At 36.4% G+C, this 20626-nt stretch overlaps 1 protein-coding gene across 1 annotated transcript in view; it reads left to right on the top strand.

Annotated features, from left to right (window-relative positions):
* Window positions 1-20626, top strand: part of WDR70 (WD repeat domain 70) — a 301738-nt gene that overhangs the window by 172774 nt on the left and 108338 nt on the right. The window contains exon 10 of the mRNA XM_045439868.1: window positions 15513-15687. Coding sequence (XP_045295824.1) covers window positions 15513-15687 — 175 coding nt within the window. The remainder of the gene's footprint in view (window positions 1-15512; window positions 15688-20626) is intronic.

Here is a 20626-nt window from a genome sequence, read left to right as displayed (position 1 = left end):
AAAACAAAACAAAACAAAACAAAACAAAACAAAACATCCCAGGGAACTGTCCATATATCTACTGTTGGGTAGCAGAGAGTTCAAGGCAATAAACTTTTGATATTTCACTAGAGGAGATTATTTCATTAGATTCCAAATCCCGGATCTTGCAGTACTTGAGACAACTTCTGGGTGTGGGGGAAGTCTCTGACAACTTTTGTTTGTTTAAATTTACTAAAGCAGCATCTGCCTTACTAGGTATTTAACCTTTGATGGTCTTTTCGGTTATAGGATGGGTCATTTTTGCCACTGTATTCTGGTCCTCATTTCTCCTAGAGTAAATTACAGTTTTGTGCTGACCACTAATTAACTAATTAATCAAACAATGAAATAAAACCTTTTAATATTTTAGGGAGACGTGATGAGTGTTTTGGGAAACTAGACGAACAGTATTATAAATTGTATTTTTCAAAGTTGCTTTATGATACATCTAGCCATAAAACCCTGGAATACTCTTTCTACTTAGTAGTGTCTGGTACAATTCAGTATGATCTGTAACATCACAATAGTGAGACTTTCAGAATCACTGTTTATTCAGAAAAGATGCAAGATATAGATAATATTCAGCTTTATTTTGCATTGGTTTTATATGGACATTTTACAGTGTTCTTTATTAAGTAAAAGTATTACTTGAACCGTCAATATCGATAGCATATTAATCCAAAATTGTTGTGACCTTACCTGTTTTCGTGGGTTCTTGTAGACAAGACTATGAAACATGAATAGGCAGTGGGTAACAGTAGTTGATTATTCTGCTTAACTTAATATTGACATAAATTATTACATAATCTTTTTTGTGCTTTAGTTTTGTTCTGTATAAAAAATTTTTTAAATTTTTTGTTTATTTATTTATTTTTAATATTAAATTTATTGTCAAATTGGTTTCCATACAACACCCAGTGCTCAAAATTTTGAAGATTAAATGATAAAGTGCTTGGAACAGTGCTTGCTTCACTTAAAGCATGTAAATGTGAGCTATCATGATTATCAGTCCAAAATCTTAGCTTTTATTCACGTTATTAGTTCAGTGTTCTAAATTATCAAACACACTCTGGCATTCATGATTTCTGGGAAAAATCATCCAAGTACAAGAGTTCTGTTATAGATTATTTGTTAGAGATATTTGAAAGGTTCACTATTTTTAGTGTAAACTTCTAAAGTAACATTGACTTCACTACTTAACTCTACAACTTGATTAAGCATTGTTTAACTTTCCAGTAAGGAAAAACCATCCATTCTCTTTCAAAAGAAGAATATTTATCTCATTTTCAAATTTGCACTGAATCACTCTTTGGCACATAAAATTTTATCTTTAGAATCTGTTTTGCAGATGTGGAGTCTGCTGCTTTAAAACTTGGTTGGTTGAGTGAATACTTTGTATATGTATTGTATTTCAGAGGTATTTAAAAAAAATAAAGAATAATGGCTGTAATCATGAAGAATAATGGTTCCGTATCTCAGTGGCCTGTTGGAAAGCCTGCTGCACCTGCTAATGTCCAGGGAGAAGTTGGTCAGGAAATACTGTTGAGCCCTGGCAGCACCCGGGCGAAGGGTGGGTGGAGGCAGATTTCTGTAGGATTTGTCATATCTACTTTATCCTGTGCTGACTACCACAGACTGTGTCCTCTTCCTCCCTATCCCCCATTTGCCACCTCCACCCACTGTGTTCTGTCTTGCTTTTGTCAGGAGGTAGTAATTATTTCTTAACATAAATTAAACAGTCATCTGTAATTATAGACACATTTCATCTTTCTTCACATTTTAAGGCTATATCCACATGTGACATCTTATCGTGATACACGTTATAAGAGTAATTACTGGACTAGCACCGAATGACTTCCTTTATGCCCTGGGTGGGTTCATTGTGAATTTTCTGCTTCTGAATCAAGTACATAGAAATACATAGAATTCTTCTGTGTATTCTCAATGCCCTCTCTAGGAGAATTGATATCCATCATCAGTGACCTCTTTGTGTTCATTTCCAGTTGGTCAGAAATGTATACTATCAGAAGTACTAGATATTTATTAATTTCATTTCCTTGTGTCTTCTCACATTCCCCATTTGTGTTAATTATAGTATCATTCTCCTTTGTTCAGGACATTTGTCAGCAACACTGTCTTCATTCCTTCTTGGTTCCATACTTTGCAGTAATGGATCAAGCCCTGTTACTAGAGCATGAGTCTAGGCAGACTTTGGGGTATAAGGCTTGCCCAGGAGGGGAGTTCAGGCCTGCCCTTCCTGATCATACCTCTTACTGGTGTTGACTCTTGTTTCCCAAGGTTTCCAGTGTACTGTGTACATTCCCTAACTGGGTCTTGCAGTCCTAGTCTTTTCTTTCATCCTTGTCTGCAGACATGTGTGCAACCCCCCCCCCCCCCAACCCTATACACCTACTGTAACTGTAATCAGGCTATGCACCATTCCTTTCAAGGCCTTTGCTCATGGTATTTCTTCTGCCATAAATTCCCTCCCTCAAATCTACCTCAGAATCCCTTTTCTTTAGGAGCCAAATGTTGTATTGTCTCTTCAGTTGTGTTCCTTTTTATCCTAGCTGGGTTTTCTTGATTCCTGTCTGTATTTAAATAGCATTTTATGCAGGAGCTCTCTTCACCAGCTGTCTTTCCCTTACCGTTCCCACTTCTGGTTCCATAGCATTCTGACTGCTCCCATTATTGTACAGAAATTGCTCTTGCAGACCTCATCTAATGACCTTTACCTGTTAAAGTTAATGGAGGCTTTTCACTCTTTATTTTACTCGTTATCTCTTTGCAGTTGACACTTTTTTTTTTTTTAATTTTTTTTAATGTTTATTTATTTCGGAGACAGAGAGAGACAGAGCATGAGTCCGGGAGGGGCAGAGAGAGAGAGGGAGACACAGAATCAGAAGCAGGCTCCAGGCTCTGAGCTGTCAGCACGGAGCCTGACGCGGGGCTCGAATCCACAAACTGTGAGATCATGACCTGAGCCGAAGTGGGTCGCTCAACCGACTAAGCCACCCAGGCGCCCCTGCAGTTGACGCTTTTGATCACACCTTCCTTTTGAACTTTTTCCTTCCCAGCTTTCCTAACACTATCCTCCCCTGCTGTGTACTTTCTTGTCTCCTATTTCACTCCTTTTCCTTTTTGCTGCTTATTCCTCTAGGCTCTGTTCCACGGGGGTCTGCCTTCTCTCACAATTGTGTCTCTGTCTCCATTCTAATGACTCCTAATTCTGTGCCTTTCACACACCCTGTACAAGATTCTCCACCTGGCTGTCACACAAGTATTTCATTAGCTTTCTCTCACCTTCTTTAATATTGTTATTTTCTGTTTTATACCACACGTTTCACACCTCTGCCTTGCTGAATGAGTGGCACACTCCTCTAGTCCTTCTCAGAGTTTTCCTTTACACCTTCCATAACCCCTTGCCTTAGGCCGGGCCCTGATCATCTCTCACCTGGGGTATCTAGTACAGACTTTTCTTCTCCAAGCAGTCTTGCCCACTGATACCCAAGTAGTTTTCTAAAACACAGGACTGGTACAATAACTTAAGTCACTCTGTTTACTGGCTTCAGAGTCTCCTAGACCATAAAGACCATAATCCCAGTATGTCTTATAGGATGCTCTTTATAATCTTGTGATCGCGAGGGATTGTGATGGTCTTATCTTCCGCTTATGCCTACTGGACACCTCATCCTCCTGTCAAAGCAAACTACTTATTCCTAGAATAAGCTGTGCTTCTGCAAGCCACCTTATCTTTGCACTTTCTATATCAGTATCTAGGATTCCGCACCCCTCCTAAATTTCACTTGTAGAATCTCATGTCTTCCCCAAATACACACCTCTGTGGAATCTTTTCCAGATCTTTCCAGCTGAGCTTTGCTTTCTGAGTGCTGCCTCATGATGTGATGACATTTCCCTCCAGTTTTTCTCCTCCATTAAGTAATTTGGTTTATAAGATCAGGGAGTAATTTTATCTAATAAGAAATATTGGTATATATTTTAAATCAAATCTCTTTTAATTCCATTTGACCACCTTTTTCATCTGAGGTTTCCTAGAGTGGTCCTCAGGAGTGTTTAGTTGCTGATAATCATTCTAGTAATTAATGAGACTTTTAATGGCACTTACTCCAGCTGAAACGAGAAGAGGATGGGAAAATTAAATGATTTTTCATGTATTTACAGAGTTGTGCAACCATAACAACAATCTAATTTATAACTTCGTTACCCAAAAAAGAAGTCCTGGTCAGTCATCCCCATTCCTACCCCCAGTCCTAGGCCACCACTAATCTGCTTTCAGATAAATTGGATCATGTAATATATGACCCGTTGTATCTAGCTACTTTCACTTAGCATAATGTGTTTTCAGGTTCATCCATATTATAGTACGTGTTTGTTGAATGGTAAACCTCACCCCCCACCCCCACCTGCCAAAGATATTTCTGTGTCAAATTACTAGAACCTGTGAATGTTATCTTGACTGGAAAAGGGATCTTCAGAGATGTAATTGTTAAGGATCTTGAGATGAAATCATCCTGGATTATCTAGATGGGCACTAAATCTTATGACAAGTATCCTTAAGAGACAGAAAAGCAGAAGACACACAGAGGGGAAGGTTATGTGAAGACAGAGGGAGAGGTTGGAGTGGTATGGTTATAAGTCAGTGAAGCTGAGCAATGCTAATAGGCATTAGAAGCTGGAAGAGGCAAGGAAGGGTTCTCCTCCCAGAACCTCCAGAGGAGTGGACTGCTGGCTTCCAGACTGTGAAAGAATAAATTTTTGCTGTTTTCGGTCACCCAGTTTGTAATTTGCTATGACAGCCTCAGGAAAGTCATATGAAGGGTGTATCAGTACTTTGTTACTTTTTATTGTGAAATAGTTTTCCATTGTATTTCACATTTTGTTTATCCACTCATCAGTTGGTGGACATTGGGTTTCCAATTTTTGGCTATTATGAATATTGCTTCTGTGAACATTCATGTTACAGAACCCCATGTTGCATGGGGGTATGTTTTCAGTTTTCTTGCATGGATACCTAGGAATGGAATTGCTGAGTCATGTGGTAAATCCATGTTTAATATTTTATTAAACTGCCAAATTGTTTTCTAATTTGGCCTCACCATTTTCTATTCCTACCAGTGATATAGGAGGAGTCCAGTTTCTTTACTTACTCACCAACACTTATTCTTGTCTGTCTTATGATTATAGCTCTCTAGTGGGTATGAAGTTTTATCTCATTGTGATTTTGATTTGTATTTCCTTAATATCAAGCATCTTTTCATGGGCTTATTGGGCATTTGTATATATTCTTTAGTAAATATGTATTCATATCTTTGCCTCTTTAAAAATTGTCACTTATCTTTTTTATTGACTTGTAAAAGTTCTTTAAATATCCTGGGTACTAGTCCCTTGTCAGATATATGGTTTATAAATACTTTTTCCAAACCTATGGCTTGTCTTTAAACTTTGTTGATAGTATCTTTTGAAGCACATACCTGTTTTTTTTTTTTTTTTAATCCAAATTAGTTAACATATAGTGCAACAATGATTTCAGGAGTCGATTCCTTAATGCCCGTTACCCATTTAGCCCATCCGCCCTCCCACAACCCCTCCAGTAACCCTCTGTTTGTTCTCCATATTTAAGAGTCTCTTTTTTTGCCCCCCTCCCTGTTTTTATATTATTTTTGCTTCCCTTCCCTTAATGTTCATCTGTTCTGTGTCTTAAAGTCCTCATATGAGTTAAGTCGTATGATATATGTCTTTCTGACTAATTTCACTTGGCATAATAACCCTCCAGTTCCATCCATGTAGTTGCAAATGGCAAGATTTCATTCTTTTTGATTGCCGAGTAATACTCCATTGTGTATATATATATACACCACATCTTCTTTATCCATTCCTCCATTGATAGACATTTGGGCTCTTTCCATACTTTGGCTATTGTCAATAGCTGCTATAAACATGGGGGTGCATGTGTCCCTTCAAAACAGCACACCTGTATCCCTTGGATAAATACCTCGTAGTGCTGTTGCTGGGTTGTAGGGTAGTTCTAGTTTTAATTTTTTGAGGAACCTCTGTACTGTTTTCCAGAATGGCTGCACGAGTTTGCATTCCCACCAACAGTGCAAAAGAGATCCTCTTTCTCCGCATCCTCACTGACATCTGTTGTTTCCTGAGTTGTTAATGTTAGCCATTCTGACAGGTGTGAGGGGGTATCTCATTGTGGTTTTGATTTGTATTTCCCTGATGATGAGTGATGTTGAGATTTTTTCATGGAAGCACGTACATTTTTAATGCCATCCAACTGATCTTTTTTTTTTTTTTTTCCTTTTATCATTTGTGCTTTTGGTGTGGTATCTAAGAAATCATTTTGTAATCTAAGATCATGTTTTAAGAGTTTTAAATTTATCTCTGTGATCTATTTTGAGTTGATTTTTGTATTATGTGAGGTAAAGTTTCACATTCACCATTTAACATATGGATATCCAGTTGTTTCAGCATCATTAAAAAAAATATTTATTTAAGTAATCTCTACACCCAACGTGGGGCTCAAACTCATGACACTGAGATCAAGACTTGCATGCTCTTCCAACTGAGTCAGCCAGGTGGCCCAGCAGTATTTTTTGAAAAGACTTTTTCAAAACAGTTCTTTTCCCCTGAATTGTTTTGGCACCTTTGTTGAAAATCAGTGGGCTGTAAATGTAAGGATGTAACTGGTTATTTATTGTAGCATTTATCCCTTAGTCTAGCTGTAGATTTCATTAGGCCTTAACTTTAATAATTGCAAGTATGAAACATTAGCACCCAATACGTATCTTCTGAATGCAGTTGTATTCTTAGTGCAGTTGCTGTGTGTATATGTGAATTATTTGTGTTTGTAAAGATTATTGTGGGTGTATATATAATCTAGAACATTTTTCCCATTTCTGGAATTTCAAATACCTTCATGTTTGGGCATTTTTGGAAAGAAGGTTGTTCTTTGCCAAGAGTGCCAGCAAGTTTTAGGCTTTTACATCACTCAAGTTGCTTGTGTAGTCTTTCGAGAAAAATTAAACCAAGATCTTTTAAGTGATTTCCATGCAAAATTAATGCTTCCCTTGACTTCTGCCAAATGCTGTGATGCATTTATGCAGTCGATGCCAGAAAGTTTAGAACTTGTATCTGGAAAGAATTCAAAATTTTAAGACAGAAAGCATTTGTGCCTGGGGCAATGTAATGACCCCACCTGTGTCTTTTTCTTGTCTTCTGGGTGTTTTCATTGCGTGTCCAGAAAGGCCCAGGCAGATCCTTCTTCTATTTTTAAATCTTTTTTATGAAGCACAGTTTTAATTTTACAAGACCAGATCTCACTCCAAGTTTCAAAATATGTGTTCTTCAGCATAAAATGTTTAGACAGATACCTAATGGCCTACCACATTAGCATCCATTTTTTTAAGGCATAGATTCAGGGAATCAGAGCCATGAAACCATAGTATAATTAGTCACTATCAGATGCTATGTTAATTGTATTTCACACTTCTATATGTTAGGTTAGTTGCTTTTTTTTTCATTGTTACTTTGATAACTAGCTTAATGTGTTAATATACCACTGAAACAAATGGAAATACTTAGTTGTTGGTTTTATTAGCTTTAATATTTTATTTATTGTCTGAGGAAAGAGCAGAAAGGAACTAGTATTTATTGAGTGTCTACTGTGTTCCAAGTACTCTCCTAGACACATTTACATCCCTTATCTCATTTAATCCCTTTATTGTTGGTATTATTAGCCCAGTTTTTAGAGTTGAAAATTTTTAAACAAGCCAGATAATGATAATGATATTTTATACTTGTGTGGGGTCTTTTATATCATGATTTTAAAGTAGCATCTGACTTTTGGAGATGTTCAGTTATAAAAAAAGAGAAATGATCATAGTTTATCTCCACTGTTGCAAAGCCAAGGGTAGAAAGAAAAGACACACGAGGTATTTTGCAACTTTTTGTCCATGTTAACTATGGGAAGCATAGCGAAATGAGATAAGAGTCAAGCTATACAGAATGCTTTCAGTAGGGGGTAAGGTTTTATAATTCTCAGATATAAATGGTGCTGGAACAATTCGATATCCATATATATGTATACATATTTATATATATGTGTGTGTGCATACATATACAAACAGACACATATAAATGAACCTTCGTACCAGGTATAAAAAGTAATTTTAATAGATCGTAGACCTAGTTGTAAAACTTTAAAGTATAAAATTTCTAGAAGAAAACATAGCTCTCAAAATACCATAATAAGGAAATAAACAACAAAAATTTTATTTTATTTTTTTTATTAAAAAATTTTTTTAATGTTTATTTTTTTTATTTTTATTTTTTTCAATATATGAAATTTACTGTCAAATTGGTTTCCATGCAACACCCAGTGCTCATCCCAAAAGGTGCCCTCCTCAATACCCATCACCCACCCTCCCCTCCCTCCCACCCCCCATCAACCCTCAGTTTGTTCTCAGTTTTTAACAGTCTCTTATGCTTTGGCTCTCTCCCACTCTAACCTCTTTTTTTTTTTTTTTCCCTTCCCCTCACCCATGGGTTTCTGTTAAGTTTCTCAAGATCCACATAAGAGTGAAACCATATGGTATCTGTCTTTCTCTGTATGGCTTATTTCACTTAGCATCACACTCTCCAGTTCCATCCACGTTGCTACAAAAGGCCATATTTCATTCTTTCTCATTGCCACGTAGTATTCCATTGTGTATATAAACCACAATTTCTTTATCCATTCATCAGTTGATGGACATTTAGGCTCTTTCCACAATTTGGCTGTTTAAACAACAAAAATTTTAAATGGGCCAAAGATTTAGAGACACTTCACCAAAGAAGAGAAATGGATGGCAAATAATACAATGAAAGATCCTCAATATCATTAATCATATAGGGAATGTAAATTAAAATCAAAATACAAAGCCCCACCTATTGGAATGTCTTATAAAAACCAACTGATCATATTTTTGTATGGGGCAGTTAGAGGTCTCATATACTGCTGGTGGGAATCCAAAATGAAACAGCCACTTTGAAAAACAGCTTAGTAGTTTCTTACACAGTTAAGCATATACTTACATATGATCAACAATCACATTTCTAGGTATTGTATTTAGCCAAGAGATATGAAAACTTATTTTTACAAAACAAAAACAAAGAAACAATAAAAAACGATGCATGAATACTTACAGAGGCTTTATTCATAATCACCTCAAACTGGAAACAACCCAATAACCTTTATTAGGTAAATGAATAAACAAAATGTGGTATATCCATATAGTGGAATGTTATTCATTAGCAAAAAGGAATGGACTACTGAGATATGTATACATACATTATATATATAGAATATACTATATAGATTTAATATATAAAAATATATTATGTATATATATATATATATATATATATATATATATATATATATATATGTTTATTTATTTTGAGAAAAACAGAGGCCGTGCAAATGGGGGAGGGGTAGAGATGGAGAGAGAAAGAATCCCAAGCCTGCTCCGTGCCGTCAGCACAGAGTCCATCATGTGGCTTGATGCCATGAATCGTGACATCATGACCTGAGCCGAAACCAAGAGTCAGATGCCTAACCAACTGAGCCACCCGGGCTCCCCTACTGAGATGTATATAAAACTCAAATACATTATGCTAAATTAAGAAAGCCAGACTCAGAGGTTACATGCAGTGTGATTCCCATTATATAATAGTGGAAAAAGCAAAACAGGTCAGTAGTTGCCAAGGGTTAAAGCTGGGGGAGAGGAAGGGATGGTCTATAAAGAGGCAACACAAGGGAGAGTTTTTGGAGTGATAGAACTATGCATTTATTGGGGCACCCGGGTGGGTTAGTTGGTTAAGCATCTGACTTTGGCTCAGGTCATGATCCCAGGGTTCGTGAGTTCAAGCCCCACATTGGTCTCTCTGCTCTCAGCACAGAGGTTGCTTCAGATCCTCTGTCTCCCTCTCTTCGCCCCTCCCTGGCTCTCTCTCAAAAATAAACATTTAAAAAAATTATGCATTTGTCAAAACTCACAGAAGTGTATGTTTAAACAGATGAATTTCATTGTGAGCATATTATACCCCAGTAAACTTTATCTTTCTTTCTCTCTCTTGCTCTCTCAGAAACACAAGTCTAGACGTAGTAGACATAGGTACTCTAGAATTGGTTTCATGGCCATGGTGTCATTAAGGACCAGGGTACCTGCTATTTTGTTGCCCTCATAAGCTGCTGCTTGAGCCCAGCATCATGTCCAGATTGCTGGCAGAGGAAGGAGTAAACAAGAAGAGTTGAAGAAAGGTCTGCAACCTTCTTTTTGAGACTTTCCCAAAGTCCTGTGCTACCCTTCCATTTACACTGCAGTGGTCAAAGCTTTGTTTCTACATTTCATCACATCTAGCTGCAAGAGAGGGTGGGAAATACAGACTTTAACTGAGAAGAAAAGAGAATGGATATTGGAGTATGCTGCTAGCAGTGTCTGTCACACTGTTGATGGCTTCTAGTCTCCTGGCTCCCCAATAGGTTGCTTTAAATCCTGGAATTCCAAGGTGCCTTTCTGATGTTTCTTTGTGTACTGTTTCCAGACTCCTACTTGAACTTACATTTTGCTAGTCATTAATTCCTAGAATGTAGTCAGTTCAATCTTAGGTCAGGCACTGGGTTTGACAGCTCTGTAAACTAGGGTTTGGTAATGTTAAGCAATCAATTAAGTTCCCAAGCAAATCTTAGGGGAAGGATATGCAAAAGTTATTTTTAAAAAACCTCAGACTCTAATTTGGCATAAATCATAAATATTTGACAAAAAATGCTGCCTATTTGAAATCTATATACTTAAAAATCAATTGTATTTACTGTATATTGGTTATACCTCAATAAAATTGATGTCTAAAATGCCTAGATAGGCAGTGAATTTCTTTTATTCTTCAACAAACATTTATTGAGGACCCAATATGTGTTCTGATCCTATTATGTTCAAGAGATGGTGCAGACCCTAGGCATACAAAAATTTAAAAAGATCGAAAGACAGAGAGAGCGAGCTTGCTCCCAAGTAGCTCTTCTTGTAGAAGGAATAGATGTTAATATGTGTAATTACAACTTACATGGTTGGTGTTATAATGTGGGATGTTATAATATGGAAACCCGGGTAGAGTGAATTCCCTAGTTTTGTTCTTTTTTCAAAATTTTACAGGCTGTTCCAAGTTGTTTGCATTTCCATATAAGTTTTAGAATTATCCTACCCAATTTCTATCTCAAAAAAACTCTGCTAGAACTTTGAACTTGTGTTGAATCTAAAGATTAACTAGGGGAGAATTGAAATCCTAACAATATTGACTCTACTGATCCATGAATACAATATGTCTTCTCATATATGTAGATCTTCTTTAATTTCTGTCAGAAACATTTTATGGTTTTCAGTGTACAGAAGCTACACATATTTTGTCAGGTTCTATCTGTATTCATATTATTATCAATGGTATTATTTTCATAACCTCAACATCTAATTTTTGCTAGTCAATGGAAATAAAATTGATTATTGACCTAGTATCCTGTGACTTTGCTAAACTCACTATTAGTTCTAGTAGCATTTTTATAGATTCTTGGGTTTTTCTATGTATATGATCATGTGGTTTCTTAATAAAGATAGTTTTATTTCTTCTTTCTAGTCTATAAGCCTTTAATTTCTTTTATTCACCTTATTGCCCTAGCTGGCAACTCCAGTATAAAGACATGGTGAGAGTTTGATATCATTGCTTTGTTCTCAACCATAAGAGGAAAGTATTCAGCCATTCTTCATTACTGTGTATATTACTTGTAAGTTTTTCATAGATGTCCTCAATCAGGCTGAGGAAGTTCCATCCTCTTCCTAGTATGTGGAGAGTTTTTATTATGAATGAATGTTGGATTTTTTGTCAAATGGTTTATTTTGCATGGATTGAGATGATCATATATCTTCTATGGTACATTATATTGTTTAATTTTCATTCCTTTCAATTCTTTGCATTCCTGGTTTAAATACCACTTAATCATGGTACATTATTATGTTTATACACTGCTACTTTGAGTTTACTGATACTTTGTTAAGGATTTTTGTGTCTTATGTTTATTCGAATGTGGAACCATAGTTTTCTTTTTCTTCTTTTTTTAAATTGTTTTTAATGTTTATTTATTATTTTTGAGAGAGAGCACAAGTGGGGGAGGGGCAGAGGGAGATGGAGACACAGAATCCGAAGCAGGCTGGGGCTCTGAGCTGTCAGCACAGAGCCCTACGCGGGGCTCGAACTCACGAACTGTGAGATCATGACCTGAACTGGAGTAGGAGGCTTAACTGACTGAGCCACCCCAGGCACCCCAGAACCATAGTTTTCTTGTAGTGACTTTGGTTTTGGCATCAGTGTAGTGCGGGCCTTATTGAATGAGTGTTGGGAAGTGTTTCCTGTTCTGTGTTCTGGAAGAGTTTGTATAGAGTTGGTATTACTTCTTTCTTAAATGTTTGGTAGAAGTCAATAGCGAAGCCATCTAGAGTTTTCTTGGTGGGAAGATTTTTAACTATGTATTCAGCTTTTTAATCATAGAGGAATATTCCAGTTATTTATTTCTTAATTGAGTGAACTTTGGTAGTTAGTGTCTTTCAAGAAAATTTGTCCATCTAAATTATCAAATGTATGTATATAAATTCATTCATGAAATTCCCTTGTTGTCCTTTTAATGTTGTTGAGCTTTATGGTGATATCTTCCCTTTCATTCAAAGTATTGATGTTTGATATTGTCTCCAATTTTTGTATTTTTTTCATTAATCCAGCTTAAGGTTTATTAATTTTATTGATCATCTCAGGGAACCAGCTTTTGATTTCTCTGTTTTCTGTTTTATTCATTTGTACTTTCATTTTTATTATCTCCTTCCTTTTATTTGCTTTAGATTTAATTTTCTCTCTTTTTTCAAGTTTCTGAAGGTTGAATCTTAGATCATTATTTTGAGGCCTTTCTTTTTTCTTAATGTATATAGTTAATACTATATTTTTCTTCTGTGTTCTATTTTAGCTGAATACCATGAATTTTTTTTTTAATTTTTTTTTAACCTTTATTTTTGAGAGAGAGAGAGGGAGAGAGAAAGCAAGGGAGCAACAGAGAGAGAAGGAGACACAGGATCCAAAGCAGGCTCCAGGCTCTGAGCTGTCAACACAGAGCCCGATGCGGGGCTCGAACTCACGATCTGTGAGTTCGTGACCTGAGCTGAAGTTGGATGCTCAACTGACTGAGCCACCCAGGCGCTCCACCATGAACTTTGATATATTGTATTTTCATATTTATTGGATTCAGTTTTTCTACTATCCCTTGTGATTTTTTTCTTTGACCCGTGGATTATTTACAATTGTATTTCTTAATTTCTAAATGTTTTGGAAAAGATATATTTTCAGATACATTTCTGTTATTGATTGCATATATAATTTTATTTTTGATGGTGTACATACTTTTTTATGATTTTGGTCATTTTTAGTGTGTTTATATTTGTTTTATGGCCCAGAGTGTGTTCAGTGTGCACCTGAAAAGAATGCACATTCATTTGTTATTGGGTGAAGTGTTATATAAATGTCAGTTAGCTCAACTTGTTTGGCATTGCTTTTGAGGTTTTCTGAATCCTTACTGATTTTGGGGGAAGCAAGGAGGAGTCTGCTGGTTCTATCAGTCACTGAGAGAGTAATGTTGAGGTATACAACTATGAATATGGATTTGCTATATTTACTTTTATTTCTCTCAAGTTTGCTTTCATATTTTGAAACTCTGTTATTAGTGGCATAAGCATTTAGAATTGTTATGTTTTCTTGATCAATTGACTCTTTATCATTGGGAAATTTTCCTCTTTCTCTCTAGTTTTATTCCTTGTTTTGATACTTTATTGGACATTAATATAGTTATTCTGTCTTTTGGTTATGTTCCCCAGGCACATTTTTCCCCATCCTTTTACTACTACAACCTATCTAAGTCTTCATATTTAAACATTTTTGTGTATTTTTAAAAGATAGAATCTGCTGAGTCTTGCTTTTATCTAATCCAATCTGACCATTTTTATCTTTTAATTGGAGTTTTTAGATAATTTATAGTTAATGCAGTTTCTAATTAATGTAATTATTTGTGAGATTTGATTTGAACTTACCATGTTGCTGTTTGTTTTATATTTATCTCATGGTTCTTATTATCTCTTCCTGTTTTTGTTTCATTTCCATTTTATATCTATTATTACATATTCATTATAAAAACATGTTAGCAATTGCTCTAGACTTTGTAATATATATCTTTAATGTATCAAAGTGTCTGTTCAAATAATACTATACATTGCAAGTATAGTACCATATCTTCTTTCCAACCTTTCTGCTATTGTTGACCTATATTTTACTTAAACATATGCTATAAACCTTGCAATACATTGTTTTACCTCAGTCATTTATCTTTTAAAGAGCTTTAAACATTTTTAAAAATATCTTTTACATTTTTATTCATTTTTACCATTTGTGGCACTCTTCCTTTGTATAGATTCACATTTCCATTTGTCTCATAGTTGTTCTTCCTGAAGAACTTCCTTTAACATTTCTTGTAATATATATTTGAAGGAAATGAATTGTCTTAGCTTTCACTCATGAAAACGTCTTTATTTTCCTTATTTGTGAAATATATTTTCACGGCCTATAGAATATTAGATTGACTTTTTTTTTTTCTTCTAGAAATTTGGAGATGTTGTTCCATAGTGCTATGACTTGGATAGTTTCTGCCAAGTATTGCTGAACTCATCTTTGTTGTTCTGTATTTTATGGGATTTTTTTCCCCCTCTCTCTCTGGGTCATAAGGATTTTGTTTTAGTCTTCCTTAGTGGCAGTGCTTCTTTGCCTAGGACTTTGAGCAGGAGGGTACTCCATACCTCCCCCAGCCTTGGACTGCTGTTTCTCGTTACTTGTTGAAAACCCAGGGCAAACAATTTTGTTTCTGCTTCTCCCTCAGAGGCATGATATCTTTTCCTGGGCCCTAGAGAGGGACATCATTCTTTTTTCAGTGACTTATTTTTTCAGTGTGTTTTCTGGAATGTGTTATATAACGGTACATTAACACATGTAAGTAATTGAGAAATTAATGTGTGTATATAGGGGGGTGTACATTCAACAGTTTTACGATCAGAGTGTAGAGTTAGAGTTGTTTGGAGGCCACTGTTGTAGAGGGTTAGAACTTATAACTCTGATAGCTTCGAAGTAGAATTTGCTACTTGCTGTTTGATTTGAAGACAGTATGATTCAGATGGTTCACTTTATTTCAGTGAGTAACCTCATTTATAAATGGAGACTGTTTTACAGTGTTCCTTTTATTTTAAAACAATTATTAGATTTATATGCTTACAAGGTGAAGTGGTCTTTATGAGCTCTTCTGAATTTTAAACTCCTTTCTTTTTTGTAAATGAAAATCTCTTTATTGTTTTTAGGACTGTGAGGACATGGGAAGTTGAAAATCCAAGGAAGCAAAGAAGTGTGTTTAAACCACGGACGGTGCAGGGTAAAAAAGTAATTCCCACAACGTGCACATATAGTAGAGATGGAAACCTTATAGCAGCTGCCTGCCAGAATGGAAGCATACAGATCTGGGACCGAAATTTGACTGTAAGTCTAGGACATTTAAGTCCGCTCTTCTTAGAAGAAAACTACCTTATAAAGACAAACATCATGTTAAAATATTATGAAGGTCAGTTTCCTGAGTTTAGCCCTAATTTAAACTTCAGTGTTAGTTGATAAAACATTGGGACATTTGCAGTAAACAGCATTTCAGCAAACATTCCAGCTCAGTATTTTCCAATGTGTATTAGATTTTGCTTTTAAAATAAAGTAGATCTTTTGGTATAAAATGTAAAAAGCATAGCGCAGTTTTACTATTTGGTGTCTCAGTGTACTTGATTTTGAAAGTGAAGGATTTGACAGTAATATAAAACAAGACCGAGCAGAGAACTAGAAAATACTATGTAAAAGATTTAAGAAAACCAGGAAATGTCTGGGATGGCCCATCAGTGGATTTGCAATTATTTTTGTAGTAATTTAAATAATATTTTGTTTTTAAGATTCTATGACGTTCTATTTAAATAGATTTCAGATATTCCTTTACAGTTTCAGATCATTATTAGAATAAATAAATTTTGGAATTGAAAGGAATCACAGAATTCTGTGTAAAAAATTCTATGAAATATGTGAAAGTCTTTGGCTAATTCTGAGAATTACCAATAAGCTTTAGAAAGGATTTTGTTGTATGTAGAGATGGTAAAACAAGATTTTTTGATAAGTGTTAAAATGAAAATCTACACTAATATTATAATACTATTTGGTTATATTTATTTTAATAAAAGATTCCGATAAAATTATTAATTCAATAAGTATATAGTAAGTATCTACTATATCGTAGGCACTATTGTAGGCACTGGGCATAGCAGATCATAAAAAAATTCCTGCCCTGGGGAATTTATATTGTAGCTCTTTTAAAAATTATAAAAATAATATTCTTTCAAACAAAATTGCCTATCAGACATTTACATTTTGAAAGGGATCCTAGGAAACATAGTTGTCTTTTTTAGGCAGATGAGTTAAATTTAGTTGTCTTGGAATAAGGTAAAAAGTAATGATAGGGAAAAAAGAATCCATGTTGATAATGCTAGAAATATCTTTGGCATTTTCTGTTTGTCAGATCCTTTTATTTCTGTTTTCATCTCCATTGTAAACCCCATAAAGCTTCATAACAGCACAGAGAATTTAGAAATTCTTTGAATTGTAAACTGAGTTTTAACCAAGCAATAAATTTTTTAGTAACTGGCTTTCATCGTCTCTGGGTGCTGTTGGATTAAACAGAAGTTCTCAGACGTGAGGTTTTTTTTGTGTAGCTTTAACAGTGGTGTGTTTAGTGTAATGCATACTAAACATATGTATATATGTGTGCCTTTCTCTTAGAATCCATATATTTTTTTTTAATTTTTTTTTTTTAACGTTTTATTTATTTTTGAGACAGAGAGAGACAGAGCATGAACGGGGGAGGGGCAGAGAGAGAGGGAGACACAGAATCGGAAGCAGGCTCCAGGCTCTGAGCCATCAGCCCAGAGCCCGACGCGGGGCTCGAACTCACGGACCGCGAGATCGTGACCTGAGCTGAAGTCGGCCACTTAACCGACTGAGCCACCCAGGCGCCCCTAGAATCCATATATTTTAATAAAGTTGAGGATACTTTAAAAAAAATTTTTTTAATGCTGTTTTATTTTTTGAGAAAGAGGGACAGAGTGCAAGCAGGGGAGGGGCAGAGAGAGAAGGAGACACAGAATCCGAAGCAGGCTCCAGGCTCTGAGCTGTCAGCAGAGAGCCCGAAAAGGGCTCTAACACATGGACTGTGAGATCATACCCTGAGCCAAGGTCAGACGCTTAACCGACTGAGCCACCCAGGCGTCCCATGGATAGTTTTTAAAGATTGGCCTTGCATATCATGTGAAATAAATAATATCTTTTGTTTCCATTTTTGTAAAAAGCAAAGCTATTTAAATGTCAATTTATGACCCCCCCAAATCTTTTAAGGTATTTTGCTTAATTGTAGTCTTTGATTCTATTTTGTTACAATTAAAGAGTACATGAAGGTATTATAGCTTATGATACTACATCCCCTTTGTTATATTTATTCATATTTTTACATTAGCATGTAAATATATCTCACCTAAAGACAAATCAAATTGAGAAGAAAAAACTTGCTAGCTAGGAAACACAACTTGATTTAAGAACAGAATTTTAGGGGTGCCTGGGTGGCTCAGTTGGTTGAGCGTCCATCTTCAACTCAGGTCATGATCTCGTGGTTCATGAGTTCAAGCCCCACGTCAGGCTCTGTGCTGACAGCTTGGAGCCTGGAACCTGCTTCAGATTCTGTGTCTCCCTTTCTCCGCGCCCTCCCCTGCTCATGCTGTCTCTGTCTCAAAAATGAATAAACACTAAAAAATAAAAAAAAAGAAAGAAAAGAACAGAATTTTACTGGGACACCTGAGTGTCTCAGTCAGTTGAGTGTCAGATTTCAACTCAGATCATGATCTCACGGTTCATGAGTTCAAGCCCCACATCGGGCTCTCTGCTGTCAGCACTATCCGTGCAGAGCCCTGGTTGGATCCTGTGTTTCCCTCTCTGCCCCTCCCCTGCTTGCACTCTCTCCAAAATAAGTAAATATTTTAAAAACCACAGAATTTTACAAAATTTCTTAATTATTAAGCAATAATAAATTACCCACAGGGAAACACTAAAGCTGAGGTAAAAAAAACCTACTAGCAATAGTTTTTCCATGCAGTAGCCAGAGAATTACATGGTAAATAGTGGTTAATACATGTGTGTGTTTTGGGACAATTAAGTAAAGCTATCACAATTGCCCTATTTATTCATTGAATTCTCATTAGACTAACTGGAATTTTAGCAAATTAAATGAAATATTTCTTCTTTTAGAAGTATCTGTTAGTGAGCAATTCCTGTGTTCTCAAGACCTACCTCTAGAATTATGTTGGCCGGTATGGTAGCCACTAGCCACATTTGACTATTTTAATTTAAATAAGGTAAAATTTACAATTAAAATTTCAGTTCCTTAGTCACATAGCACTTCTCAAATGCCAGGTAGCCATGTGTATCTAGTCATGTGCTGCTCATTGAACAGCGCAGATAAAGAACATCCCCATCAGTACAGAAAGTTCTGTTGGACAGTGGTGCTCAGAAGAGTGTTTGTTTGCCCAGCATCCCTTTCAGTCACGTGATAACGGCCTGCTAGTTTGGGAAGAAGGGCTTTTCAGAGGAGCTTCTACAGGTCTGCACTGCCTCCGTGGTCCCTCAGCCCCCACTCATCGGCATGTATCTGAGCAGCAGCAAGAAGGCCAGCACATGGTTGGAGTAAGGTGAGGGAGGTGCAGAATAGTGCATGGTGACATTGAACAGTTAACAGCACGCTCCCTGACTTGGTTTCAGCGTCTGCAGAAGCCCTCTCAGCCTTCAACATGCTTCTCCTACATGTTTGTGTGGCTTCCTCCCTTCACGTCTTTTAGTCCTTTGCTCACATTTTCTCGTCTCAGCAAGGCCTTCTTTGACTCCACCCTACGTAAAATTGCAGCCTTTTTCCCACCAGTGGTGCTCTCTATCCCTCTTATTTTCTTCCATCATGCTGCTCACCATCTGACACACTCTACTGTATCTTTTACATGCTTGTTTGTTGGCTGTTTGCCTCCAGTAGGATATTGGCTCCATGAAGGAAAGGATTATTGTCTACTTTGCTCCCTGCTGCATTCCCAGAGCAAAGAACAATACCTAGTATACAGTAGATCTTCAATTATGATTTGTTGAATGAATGGGTGAATGAATGTATTCCGGAAAGGTAAGAAATAAGGTTTTCAATTTATTTCTAAGAAGACGTTTAAAAATAGCACATAGGGGCGCCTGGGTGGCTCAGTCGGTTGAGCGTCTGACTTCAGCTCAGGTCATGATCTCATGGTCCGTGAGTTCGAGCCCCACATTGGGCTCTGTGCTGACAGCTGGGAGCCTGGAGCCTGTTTCAGATTCTGTGTCTCCCTCTCTCTCTGACCCTCCCCTGCTCATGCTCTGCCTCTCCCTGTCTCAAAAATAAATAAACATTAAAAATTAAAAAAAAAATATTTTAAAAATAGCACATAAAGAAGCTATTCTATTTATATGAAGCTACAATGAGAGATAGAGAAAGGATAGGGGAGAAACATATTGAGGTAAATTTTGGTATATCTTTAATGATGTATAAATATATAGTCTGTATTAACATAGGTGGCTTTTTAAAAAACTGCATGGCTGAGGCGCCTGGGTGGCTCAGTCGGTTAAGCGGCTGACTTTGGCTCAGGTAATGATCTCGCGGTCCGTGAGTTCGAGCCCCGCGTCGGACTCTGTGCTGACAGCTCAGAGTCTGGAGCCTGTTTCGGATTCTGTGTCTCCCTCTCTCTGACCCTCCCCCGTTCATGCTCTCTCTCTGTCTCAAAAATAAATAAACGTTAAAAAAAAAAAAATTTAAAAACTGCATGGCTTTCAAGTACAATTTCTTTTTTTTTAATTAAAAAATTACTTTTCAAGTTTAATTTCTGACTTTTAAAATATTCCAGCATTGTATGGTCTCATGAATATTTAATGACTTCTTCTGTTCATACAAAAACACATACCAAATTCTTTGGACATATTTTTCTCAAAGCAGTATTGCTATTCTTTAATATCTATTAAGAATCTACAATATGCTAGACTCTTTACTAAAAGAACATGCTGTATTTACTTAATTGCAATCACTATTTATAAACTAAGCCTTTGGCAGAAAAATGGGGACCATGATATTTATTTATTTTTGCCTTCTGTAGACACAGGTGATGGGAAGGAATAGTATTTGAAGTTGTTTTGTTTGCCAGTAGGGTACTGTCAGCAGCAGCCTGACCTACTCTCCACCTTATTGCCTCTTACCTCTCCTTTGGCCTGCAACCCCTGCCCAGATTCTAGGGCTGTGCCTTTTGGGAAAATGGCCATGTACTACAACCCCTTACCAGGAAAG

This window comes from Leopardus geoffroyi, chromosome A1 (assembly GCF_018350155.1).
Source record: "Leopardus geoffroyi isolate Oge1 chromosome A1, O.geoffroyi_Oge1_pat1.0, whole genome shotgun sequence".
Taxonomy (NCBI): Eukaryota; Metazoa; Chordata; class Mammalia; order Carnivora; family Felidae; genus Leopardus; species Leopardus geoffroyi.
This window is presented reverse-complemented; position numbering and strand designations above follow the sequence as displayed.